The sequence below is a fragment of the Eublepharis macularius genome, chromosome 6, assembly GCF_028583425.1.
Source record: "Eublepharis macularius isolate TG4126 chromosome 6, MPM_Emac_v1.0, whole genome shotgun sequence".
NCBI lineage: Eukaryota > Metazoa > Chordata > Lepidosauria > Squamata > Eublepharidae > Eublepharis > Eublepharis macularius.
The window spans coordinates 5,089,752-5,102,558 of record NC_072795.1 but is presented as its reverse complement, the minus strand read 5'-3'; the positions used below and the strand labels follow the sequence as shown (position 1 = coordinate 5,102,558).

Genomic DNA, 12,807 nt, shown 5'->3' with positions numbered 1-12,807 from the left:
ACATGACGAATGACACTTGAACAGCAAGTGTATTTCTCCCTGTTCACTTGCCCTCCACTCAATCCACTTGCCGTTCAAGTGTCATTCGTCATGTGTAGCTTGGCCCTAAGTAACGGTTTTGCATGGGAAGCGACCACTCGACTGACTAGGCAAGCGTTGAGTCCCACGGAGGAGTGCTTTGACGTTGCCAAGGCCGCCTTTAAATCAAGCTTGAGAGAGGGACGAGGCGGGTGCTGCTCTCTTTGGGAGGAACGGTCAATCAGCCAACAGAGCACGTCAAAAGTGCTGCCTTGCCAGAGAATCTGCTCCCAGACAGGGTCCCGGAGGGAGGGCAGCAGGACACCGGATGACGGCTCATTATGAGACAGGAGGGTGGTTAATTCTTTTGCGCTGGAAACGGAAGGGAAGCCAAAGTTGTACACACAATCCAGCAGCTGATACCATCTGGTTGATGCGGGTCTTCCATTTACAGCAGGCCAACAATGGCTGGGAAATGAAATTACTGGGCAGGAAAGGTCCTTTGTCCAGATCTCCATGCTAAAAATGACTTCAGTTCTGCCCAATCAGAGACAAGACGGCTTTTCGGAGGGGCCGGTGAGGGCAGCCCGGGGCCTCTACTAGTCATACAAGTCTTGTACACAGAAAGAAGGAAATTTGGGTGGGGGGGATAAACAATATCCGCCTCACCCTCCAAACCATCAGGTAAAAAAGGTAAAGGTAGTTCCCCTGTGCAAGCACCGAGTCATTGCTGACCCATGGAGGGGGGATGTCTTCTCCCAGCATCGACTTTCAAAGCTAGAGTTCACAGCCTCTGTGAACAGCATTGAAGCGAGAGTTCACAGCCTCTGTGGTATGCTATGTATACACAGACATACGTGGCAGAGAGTGCCCTCAAGTCATAGCTAACTTATGGCACAGCCTGCTGGGGTTTTCAAGGCAAGAGACTAACAAAGGTGGTTAGCCATTGCCTGCCTCTGCAACCCTGATCTTCTTTGGCCTTGGAAGCTAAGCTGATCCTGCTTTGCTGATAAACCGCGAAAACGGTTACGTACTGAAAGTGCACCGGGCAACCATATCTTCCATATCTTCCTTTAATTAGGCTCACCATGAATGCCTTCTAAAGTGCACAGTGCAACTTACATATCAATTACATACAAGTTCATATACACACAAATCCAATTCATACACAGTTTTGGTTGGAAGTCCGATATTAAGGAAGTCCGATAAGGTTGTTTGTCACACTGCTTTCTCTACTTTTGTACCTCGTATCAGAGGCTGGGAATATTCAAACCTTTGTAAGATCATCTTTAATTTCTTTGCCCAGAAGAGTTCCCACTGCCGGAAGTGGCTCACATCGATGCCGTATCCCGGGCAGGAGAGACGCCAAGACTCCCAGTCTCAAAAAGGAGAATTCACAGCCGTCCAGAATCCCTCAGCAGGGCGCCAGCATCTCTCCTGTTTCGTATTCCCTTTGTCAAGAGGGTCCTTTTAGCAGTTATCTCCAGCTCCAAGTACTCCGTGCGCTATGACTGATCACTTCTCTTAATCCATCTGGAATCGCAGATCTTATTGGGACTTCCTTAATATCGGGCTTCTAATTAAAGGGAATATACAATCGGTAATTGGTTGCACGGCGCACTTTCAAGTACGTAACTTTCTTCGCGGTTTGTATTTGTTTGTAGCGTATTACTGCAGCTGCGTTTCCCCTTCCTTTTTGTAATTGATAGCTTCCAAGATATAGTAACCAACCAAGAAGGGAAGGCAATATATTCAAAGTGACAAGTTAGTATCAAAATATTTATATTATCAATTGTATATAAGGTGCAAAGTGCAAAGTGAACCACACAATTCGATAGTACATTCAATACAATTTCCAAAGTCGGCTTTGAATGTACTATCGAATTGTGTGGTTCACTTTGCACTTTGCACCTTATATACAATTGATAATATAAATATTTTGATACTAACTTGTCACTTTGAATATATTGCCTTCCCTTTTTGGTTGGTTACTTTAGCTTGTTCTGTGGGTATAGGCGCCCCCGGTTTTTTGGCTTAGCTTCCAAGATATGACAAGATCGGGCTTACCCGAGCTATTCAGCTCAGGGCCCTGTAGTCCACGTGGTGGTGGGGAGTGCCCTCAAGTCATAGCTGACTTATGGTGACCCCTGGGCCCTTTTCACACTACTTACCTGCTCCCAGAACGTTGCGAAACATCACGCAAAAAACGCGGAAGATAGCGTCTTCTTGCGAGAGTTTTGCACAAGGCCAGCGTCAGGACCATCATCGAGCCTCCCATCGGTCTCCGGTATTCGAGTACAAGCTCGTGGGTCTGTCTACCTCCTCTTTGTATGCTGGGGGCAGGAATGTGTAGCCAACTATATCAGGTTTTTTAATTGCTGAATTTTATTGTAGAATCTGCTATGTATTTGATGTATTTTATTGTATTTTATGACTGTTGTACCCCATCTCCCCACTTTTGGGGAGGGCGGGTTAAACACCGAATAAACTAAACTAAACTAAACTAAAACTCTTGCGAGAAGACGTTATCTTCTGCGTTTTTTGCGCGATGTTTCGCAACGTTCCGGGAGCAGGTAAAGTAGTGTGAAAAGGGCCCTGGTGGGGTTTTCATAGCAAGAGACTAACAGAGAGGGTTTGCGATTGCCTACCTCTGCCATCCTGATCTTCGTTGGAGGTCTCCCACCTAATTACTAACCAAGGCCGACCTTGCTTAGCTTCTAAGATCTGATGAGATCAGGCCCTCCTGGGCTACCCATGTCAGGGTAAACACAGACCCACACAGGGCTTTTTTCAGGAAGCATGCACTGGTATGGAGCACTGGCGCCTCTCAGGCGTTCAAGACTTGGGCTGAGAGGGGAGACCATCATGGGTACCAGCACCTGTTTTTCAATACAAAAATTACAAGCGGCAGCCATGCCGGACGCTCCTCTCGGCTGGTCCGGGAGGAAACGACCGGGCACCCTGACCGGGCGGCTGATCCGCAAGGATTAGCCCCCAGGACTCCCAGGGAGGGAGCCAGGGTCCAGGACGCTGCGGGAAGAACTCCCCGAAATTAATGCGGGGGGGGGGAATTGCCCGTTTGTCCCTATGGAGGCCGGCAGACGTGCGCGGCGCCTCGAGTGCCGCCGGGCAACGAGAAACGGCAAATAAAAGAAACAGGCGGAAGCCCGTAAATAAGCGAATCCCTTCTGTTCTACAAGCGTTCGTGAAGGAGAGGTTGATCTGAAGAAGACTCGCTCTTCCCCTTCGCTGAGTTCCAAAATTTTGTTGGCGCCTCCCCCCCCCCAAAATGGCAGCAAAGAAGCAAAGTCCCGCTCTCGGTAAGTCAATCTCGGCTACTTTGAAGGGAGAGTCGCTCGAAGAATTGGTGCGCAGGGCGGTGGTGGAAGCCATAAAACCCTTTGTTGACAAGCTGAACGAAACTGATCAAAGGGTGGGCTCAATTGAAAGCGAAGTGAAAACCATTAAGGAAGTAGCGGGGGGGGGAGCAGAGAAGTCTGCTCTGGAATGTGCGTCACTTGTGAAGGCTACAAAAAAGGAGCTGAAGTTGGTTGAGAACCAGCTGATCGGGCTACAGATGGAACGAACGCAGACAATTTTGCGTCTCCAAAACGTGAAAGAGGAGGAAAATGAGGATCTGTGGGAGGTGGTCCCGGAACTAATGGCGATACCCGCGAGGACGACTAAAGAAGAGGTTAAAAGCGCCATTTTGGAGGTCCGTCGGGCTTCTTCAAAATATGCAACAAAGCGACAGTTGCCTCGTGAGATCATTATTGACTTTTCATTTAAAAAGATTCGGGACACCATCCTATATAACTCATACAATGCGGATTTGGACTTTTTGGGTTTGAAAGTCAAGATTTTGAAGGACGTTCCATTTCTAGTCCGGAAAAGGCGTTTTAAGTATAAAAAGTTTGCAGCTCTTCTGAGGGACCATGGAATAAAGTACAAATGGTTATTCCCGGAAGGAATATGGTTTAGATATAAAGATCAGGCCTATAAGATACTATCAGAAGATCAACTAAAGGATTTTGAGAATAAAAACCCGGAACTCTGCTGCACCGAGAACGAAGAAAAGGAGAAGCCGGAGGGGGGGGGAGGAGGAGGAGAGCACCGCAACAGCGGTTGCACAGAGAGAATTGCGTCCGGGACCTAGAAGGGGGAGGAAAGTTTAATCAGAATTTGAAATGTTTATTCTCTGTATGATTAACCACTCCATCATTATCCTATGGAGCTATTTTTGTATTATGACAGTATGAAGGGAAAACATTGAAGTGTAGTGTTTAGTGTTTGTAGTTCATTCCCCCCCCTTTTCTTTTTCCATCCCCCTTTGTCCCTTCCCTCTCCCCTTTCCTTGTGATAGTCTTGTGTAGTGCTGTGTAGTGTTTTGTAGTTATAAAAAAAAAAAAAAAATTACAAGCGGCAGCCCTAAAATGGCAAAAATACAAGGTGGGATGTAATTATGTAAAATTCAAATGCGATTCAGAAAAGTGCAAGGCAACCACACAGGGGCCGATTCCAGACGGCCCTCCCCATCCCGAAACATCGCGCGGAAAAAGCGAAATATCGCGTTTTCTCGCGCGAGTTTTGCACGACGTCGCACAAAACTCGTGTGAGAAAACGCGATATTTCGCGTTTTCTGCACGATGACGCGCGACGTTTCGGGATGGGGAGGGCCATCTGGAATCGGCCAGGGTTTTCAAAGTAAGAGACAAACGGAGGTGGTTTGCCATTGCCTGCTTTTGCGTAGCAACCCTGGACTTCCAAGTATTAATAATAATAATAACATTCGATTTATATACCACCCTTCAGGACAACTTAACGCCCACTCAGAGTGGTTTACAAAGTATGCCATTATTATCCCCACAACAAAACACCCTGTGAGGTGGGTGGGGCTGAGAGAGCTCTGGAAGAGCTGTGACTGACCCAAGGTCAACCAGCTGGCTGCAAGTGGAGGAGTGGGGAATCAAACCTGGCTCTCCAGATTAGAGTCCTGCCGCTACACCAAACTGGCTCTTAGGGCTGATTCTGCTTAGATCTGATGAGTTCAGGCTAGCCTGGGCCATCCAGGTACATCTATATAAACTTGACACCTGAAGGGCTTTCCAAGAGCTTAAAGTAGGAAACACTTCCTTTCCTAAAGAGAGCTCCCACATTCAAAGGCAGTGTATCTCTGAATACTAATTGCTGAGGAGCAACTGCCTTTGTGTCTGGTTTATGGGCTTCCAGGCAGCAGGTGACTAGAGAATGTGTGAAACAAGAATGCTGATGGGAGACTGCGGTCAAAATAATAGTCTGGAAGGGTTCTAATTATGTTTCTTATCTCAGAATATCCCCACTGACTCATGGAAGCGGGACTTTTTGGTAAGAGCATAAGAGCACATGTGCAGGATACGACTCATGATCTATCTCATCCACCATCCTGTTTCTCACCATAACTGGCCGCATGTTTAGGGCCAAGTTCCTTCCATGCCATTACTCCCCAAATCGGTGTTCCATTTACTCATCAAAGCAAATAGTGATCGATGGAGTTTTCTTCTCCGCGAACTTGTCTAAACTCCTTTTAAAGGTGCAAGCACCGAGTCATTACTGACCCATGGGGGGACGTCACATCACCAAGTTTTCTTGGCAGACTTTGTTACGGGGTGGTTTGCCATTGCCTTCCCCAGTCAGCTACACTTTACCCCCAGGAAACTGGGTACTCATTTTATCGACCTCGGAAGGATGGAAGGCTGAGTCAACCTCAGCCGGCTACCTGAATCTGGCTTCCACCAGGATCGAACTCAGGTCACGAGCAGAGCTTGAACTGCAGTACTGCCGCTTACCACTCTGCGCCACGGGGCTCTTTAAGGCCCGTTAAGGCCAACTAAACTGGGAATAAGGGACAGCCAGTTGGAAAAAAGTTTTAGAACACTGTTTTTATATTTTATTACAGCAGCAAGAGTACTTTATGCACAAAAGTGGAAAACTACAACATTGCCTACAGTGGAGGAATGGTTGACAAAAGTTTTGGAGTTTGCGTTAATGGCAAAACTTACTGCATTAATTAGAGAAGGACATTAGTTAACTTCTTGACTGAACGGAAACCGTTAATAGACTTTTTGCATGAAATGGATAACAAGGATTTGATGACATCTGGATTTAGGGATTGAGAAACAGGAACAATAGAAAAAAGAGGGGGGTTGTGACTAACTTAGAATAAATGGGACTCTAGAAATGATACATACTTGTTGCGGAGAAAATCAGAACTCAACTTGTAGCGTAATTTGGGGGGGGGTTCTTTTTTCTTTTCCTCTTAGTTTTATAGATATATGTATTGTTAGTGTGTTATGTTTAGAATTGTGTGTTTTTTCTTGTTCTCTAAGTTTGTTGTTTATTGTGTTGTAGTGTGTAGTTTATAGTTTAAATAAAGAAAAATTTAATACACAAGGCCAACTAAACTAGTGGCCATCACTACACCCTGTGGTGGTGAGTTCCACAAGTTAATTACTCAGTAAGCGAAGAGGCACAGAGTGGATTGCAGGGGGGAAAGGAGGAATAGAAAGAGTCTCCTTTCTCCATTCTCTGTCCTCTTCAACACAGAACATTCTGTTTGAATCCTTTTACTGCCTACTCAACACTGCTTCACGTTACTGTTTTTGACATGGAGATGAGTGACACATGGCTGCATAAGAGATGATACAGATTAATGCTTCAGAAAACCAGGCAGCCTGTTAACAGACATAGTTGCATTTTCTTGCTGCAAAGCATCTTCTAAAGGGGGCCAAAACTAGAAAGGGAGGCGTGTGAGTGGCCTCTCTTACTCTCTCGCACCATTTTTAAAAACTGAAGCGCAGTCATACATTTTTAAAGTTTTAAAAAGTAAGTTTCTAGTACTCACATTCACAGCACTTACTTTGCTCATCCAGGACTTCCGTTTGCATATTGCCTTTTTCCTCTTCACCGCCTCCCAGAGGCGCCTTTGACCTGTGAAAGCCAAAAGAGGGAGTCGCTAAGCAACATGGAGACGGTCTGCTCCCAAAATATTCCTCCATCCCCGTGACGTACACTGCCCCACAAAGGACCAGGGCCCCAGACCGGATGCTTTGCTGTAGCTGGCGACCCTTCCAGCATTCTAGAATCACAGTTACAACAGCCTATTGCAAGTTCTAAAACACTCAGAAGGAAACGAAACATGGCACGCCGTGAAACCCCACCATGTTTTTTTTTCTAAAAATGGAAATCAGTCAAGGCAGGCTACAATATTGAGCAGAGCAGTGTGCGTGTTGGGGTATGTGCATGTGTCCATCACTTTCCACAGCGGCCATTCTTCTGCTTAACTCTGCTCTCCCCCTCAAGTTGCTTTTCTACCTGCTTTTACCTTCCAGATAACAACAACAACAATAATAGATTTATATACCGCCCTTCAGGACAACTTAACGTCCACTCAGAGCAGTTTACAAAGTGTGTTGTTATTATCCTCACGACAATCACCCTGTGAGGTAGGTGAGGCTGAGAGAGCTCTGGAAGAGCTGTGATGGACCCAAGGCCACCCAGCTGGCTTCAAGTGGAGGAGTGGAGAATCAAACCTGGCTCTCCAGATTAGAGCCCTGCTGCTCTTAACCACGACACCAAACTGCCTAAACATATATATGAAAATTAATTTTTATTATGCATATTCTGCCTTTCCTCCATCATGGCTACTGGACTTGAGCTCTTTTCTACTGCACAGAATTTCTGAGAGGTCTCCCATCCAGGCACTAAACAGATCCACACCTGCTTAGCTTCTCTGGCATGATCCCCTCTTGCAGAAAATCAGTTCCGGGGAGTGATCTTCAGCAGAGGGATGGATATCAGGGAAGTGTTGCTCTCCCTTCCTCATGCCTCCTCTTGAAATTACAAGCTTCGTTGCGCATGCATATGAGTATATATACCATGTCCCTGAAAATATTTCCAAGAGATGCCTGCCTGCCCAGTCCAAACTGCAGGCAACTATTTAGCAGGAGCAGAGAATAAAGCATGTGTGCGCATGTTGGGGGAAGACTGCAGCTCCCAGAGAACCCTGAGCCAATTATGGGTACGCCACTCAGCGCTTATCGGCTGCTGTGCCAAGTGGACCTTGATCTGTCCATGCTTACTTGGGATCATTTAACACAAATTAGCAGTAGAAAAGAGCACAAGTCCAGTAGCACCTATAAGACTAACAAAATTTGTGGTAGGGGATGAGCTTTCGTTAGTCACTGCTCACATCTGAAGAAGTGAGCTGTGGCTCACAAAAGCTCATACCCTACCACAAATTTCGTTAGCCTTACAGGTGTTACTGGACTTGAGCTCTTTTCTACTGCTACAGACAACTAATTCGGTTACCCATCTTGATCTATCACAAATTGGCAGTTAGACTTCATCAGTCAAGAGAGACGAAACGAACAGCCTTGCTTTACAAGTTTCACCCATGCCAGTGGGCAAAAAACCCACACGGGGCAGCAAAGACAGGGAACTAACTCCATTTTCCCAGTGTGGGAAAATGGTGTGTGCAGGGGGCACTTTTCTAAGCCCAAATGGACTCTTCTTTATTTTTTAACAGCAGATCCCCACAGCTGCCCACTGGGTTCCCCGGACCTGTCTCTTTAAAAACCAACATGTCTAGTTTGGTCGTAAGTAGCTGCCTATCTAGGCACTGACCAGAGCCACATCTGCTGAGCTGTGGCAGATTTCCGGTATTAAACAATGTCTGGTCATATCTCTCCAGTGCCTGTCTACCTTATAGGGCTGTTGTTTGTATTGCTGAGTCAACACATTTAAAGTAAGAGAGAAAATAGATTATAACCACGGGTGAAGGGGGCAATTTCCTTGTACCTGCTGGGCAATTTCCTTGTACCTGCAGGTTGCAAAGGATACCGGACAAGGCAGGTTTTGGTCTAATCTTGTGAGGCCGAAAAGAGGTGAGTGCTCAGAATCACCAAGCACGACCCCAAATCTGAACTCTTGCATGACAAATTTCAGCTCCAGAGATTGAAGATAAACCAAGGTTAAAACCAGCCCACCTCTGGATTGCATGATCCACTCTGCTTCTGCAGGGGGGGGCACAGTAGATAGCAAAAGGGGACAGAGGCAGACTCACTCACCGGGCCGGCCCATGCCGATTTTCTCCAAATCTTCATTCTTGACATACTCGAAGTGCGACAACCGGGTGACGTTGAGGTCATCGCGGATGCGCAGGAAATACTGTTGCAGTTGGACCTCGGTTAGCAGTTCCAACAGCCAGTCCGTGCCTTCGTCCGCTTGCATGCCCCCGCTCAGCTTCTGCAAAGGACCAGAGGGAAGAAAGTTCAGGCAATTAAGCAGCTGGCTGACTTGTGAGCAGGGACTTAGGAGATGGGCAGTCAGCCCTTGCAAACTTCGAAGCCCATCAGAAGTGCAGTTTTCCAGACACAAGTAGCAAAATCCAGTCTCTTCTGAGCATAAACTGTTACAAGCAGCAAGGAATTCATAACAGACCTTCATTCCATTTGGTCAAATGGACTGTCATTCTACTTTATTTATTTACATTATTTATAGTCTACCTTTCTCTCTGAGACTCAAGGCGGATTACTCAATTCAATAGGACCAATGGCTCGGACATCCAATAAACAATACAGTAGGGTAAGGGAAGTAGAATTTTGAAAAAGAAGTGAAACCTGATACAGAGCTAAAACGATGTCGAGACAAAACATCAACAATTTGACATGACATAATAAATGGCCGTAACAAACAGTGCATAGTAGTATAGTCTACAGTTCCTAGCCCTTTATCGACGCATTTCTTCAAACCCTTTCTTTACAACACAGTCCTATTACCTAAGTAAGAAAGCCGTCCTGAACCATTTGGTTTTGTACAGTTTGTGGAAAGCCAGGGGACTGGGTAATTCAAAGGCAGGCCATTGAAGTACCTTATTTCTATAGCACCCAATAGCGCCCTTGAGAGTTATTTATCTACTTTTTATTTTACTTCATTTATACCCCATTATTCTCCCTACTAGGAACCCAAAATGGCTTACAGCATTCTCTTTGTTTTAGCCTCACAACAATCCTATGAGGTTGGTTAGATAGAGAATGGGTGACTGACCCAAGGTCACCCAGCACACTCCATGGCAAAGTGGGGAATCGAACCCAAGATTCTAGTCTAACATTCTGACCACTACAACATACTGGCTCTCTGTAATGACCGATATGTCTCCTAGATCCAAAGGAGTTAGCTGTGTTAGTCTGTAGTGGCAAAACAGCAAAAAGTCCAGTAGCACCTTTAAGACTAACCAACATTATTGTAGCATAAGCTTTTGAGAGCCACAGCTCTCTTCGTCATGCTGATGAAGAGAGCTGTGGCTTTCCAAAGCTTACGCTACAATAAAGTTGGTTAGTCTTAAAGGTGCTACTGGACTCTTTGCTATATGTCTCCTAGGTTACTACAAGAGTATACCATGATGAGAAAAATGGGATCCCATCGCCCTGGCAAAAGCTGCTGGAACATATGGGAGGCTGCCACCCCAAAGACTGCTCATTCCCCCAGTAGAAGTCTGGCCAAAACAAGGGACTCACATGGGAAGAACAACCTGCCTTCTCCTGATGTCCTGCTACTGACTTTGGCCGACCAGGATCAGCATGTAGGATTCCAGAGCATGATGCCAGGTACTGATGTAACTGCCCCCATTTTTGCTAAATCTATTCCAATGTTCTAAGCCACTCTACACAGCCTTGGGCAGGGTGAATTGAGCCAGCTAGAGAGCTCAGTAGAATGATTATTCCAGAAGGCTGGCTGAGTTGGTACAAGTAAATAGGAGCCCGGTGGCATTTTATGGCCAAAATATAAACCACGCTGTGCTCAGGCGTAAGGCAGCCCACAGAGGAATACTGGCTTATGTTATCATTTTCACAGCACCATCAATGCACACTGTGAGAGAACCCCTTATTGCTTGGTTGTAGCTATCAGGAAATGAGACAGAATCACCCATCAGTTGGGCCAAACCAGAACCCAAAAGCAGTATCAATCACAGACACACAGCGGGCTAGGAAAGTATCTTGAATTTGTCATTATCTTTTACACATAACAGACCGATTTCAGAATTTCAAAAAAAAAAAAAAGGAAAGGTGTTTTTTTTTTTCAATTATATAACTGAAAATCAAGAATAAAATTAAATCAATACAGAGAATGATAGAAGGAAAGAGGTAATACAGGCTTATAATAAAAATGTTATCTGTTAATAAAAATATTATGAGATATGATGACAGATGGAAAAGATCGAAAAAAAGTATTTAGGTAGAAGTGACATATTAAAAGTAAATTTAAGTTCCATATAAGTATATGATATTGAATACAAAGGATTATAGTTTATATTTTATGTTTGTAAACCGAAATAAAATATCCATTCCAAAAAAAGAGAAAGTATCTGAATTTGTCCTTATGGTAATTGTGCATTCTTAGCGAACTAACAGTCCTAAGAAGACTTACTCCAGTCTAAGGGCATTGATTTCAATGGGCTTAGACTGGAATGACTCTTTTTAGGATTGCATTGTAAGCATTCAACCACATGTGTTCTGAGAGTTTATTTACATGCTTCATTTATACCCCTCGCCTGTTTCCCAAGCGGGGACCAAAATCAGGACACATCATTCTGCTCTCCTCCATTTTTATCTTCACAACCACCCTGCGAGGTAGGTTAGGCTGAGAGTATATGATGGGCCCAAGGTCACCCGGTGAGCTGCTATGGCAGCGTGGTAACTCCAAACTGAGTCTCTCAGCTCCTAGTCTGACGCTGTGACCATTACCCCAAACGGCCAGCTATTTTTAAAGCTCAAATCCCCGGTGTGTGCATGTGTGTGTGTCTAAAACACCCATGTTTTTTGTAGGAATAAAGCATTTAGTGCAGTCCTATTGGATGGAGGGTTGGGAGAGGGGAGAGAGGTCAGAACGCTGTGCAAGAGAAAAGCCAGAAGAAGGAACGAAGCAGCTTTGATGCTGGCTCTCTGGAGCTGCTTGGAACAACCGCTTCTGTTAGAGAGGATCCTCTGCCGGCGTCCCCTTTCCGTGCTGGCCGGGGTTCACATGTCACAAGCACTGGAGCGGAATGGGCTGAAGAGAATGGAGGCAGATGGCCCTCGCCTTTCCCAGAAGGCAGCCGGCCCTTTCAAGCCCCCAGCTCTCTCTAATTGACAGTAATGGCTCTCCTGGCCCAGATCCCAGCATCCCAGAGGCACGTGCGGGGGACAGAGAGGCTTCTGTTCCGCCTCTGAAGGCCCCCCCCCCCGCACTAGCATCTCGGTCACCCAGAGGCTGCCAGCCAGAGAGGTCGGGGACGGAAACATTAGCGCCAAAAGACGTCTGGATTCTGCATCGGGGAGACTCAGCGATCGTGATGAGAAAGCAAGGCTTTGGGCAGAAATGGGACTTTCTGGATTGCAAACGCACTTTGCAGCTGCACCTTTTGGAACGTCGTGCCGGCCATCTGGAAGGGTTGGGGTTGCTAAGAACCGGCAAAGAATCGAGTCACAGATCAGGGAGGCTTGTGTGTGTGGGGGGGGGGGGCAGGGTGAAGTTGGAGAAGGGATGAAAAGACCTCCAACACCTCTCAACTTGCTTTCCCTCTCTCCAATCAGTGCTCTCTTAGCCCTGGAATAATACAAAAATACTAAACATTTACACAGCGTTCAAAGCACTCGCCATACACTACCTTGTTGTAACCCTTACAACAGTCCTGGAAGGTAGGCAGGTATCAATGAAGTCATATTGCAGATGGAAGGCAAAGGCTGAGAGACAGAACAGCTTGCCTATTACCAC

At 46.0% G+C, this 12,807-nt stretch overlaps 1 protein-coding gene across 3 annotated transcripts in view; it reads right to left on the bottom strand.

Moving 5' to 3' along the window:
- Positions 1-12,807, bottom strand: part of TNK2 (tyrosine kinase non receptor 2) — a 132,037-nt gene that overhangs the window by 54,736 nt on the left and 64,494 nt on the right. For 2 of the 3 annotated variants that reach the window (XM_054984138.1, XM_054984140.1), the window contains 2 exons: positions 9,123-9,300; positions 6,899-6,984 (listed from right to left, as the gene is read on the bottom strand). In XM_054984138.1, the coding sequence (XP_054840113.1) occupies positions 6,899-6,984; positions 9,123-9,300 (264 nt within the window). The remainder of the gene's footprint in view (positions 1-6,898; positions 6,985-9,122; positions 9,301-12,807) is intronic. The other variant, XM_054984139.1, reaches the window with a different exon arrangement.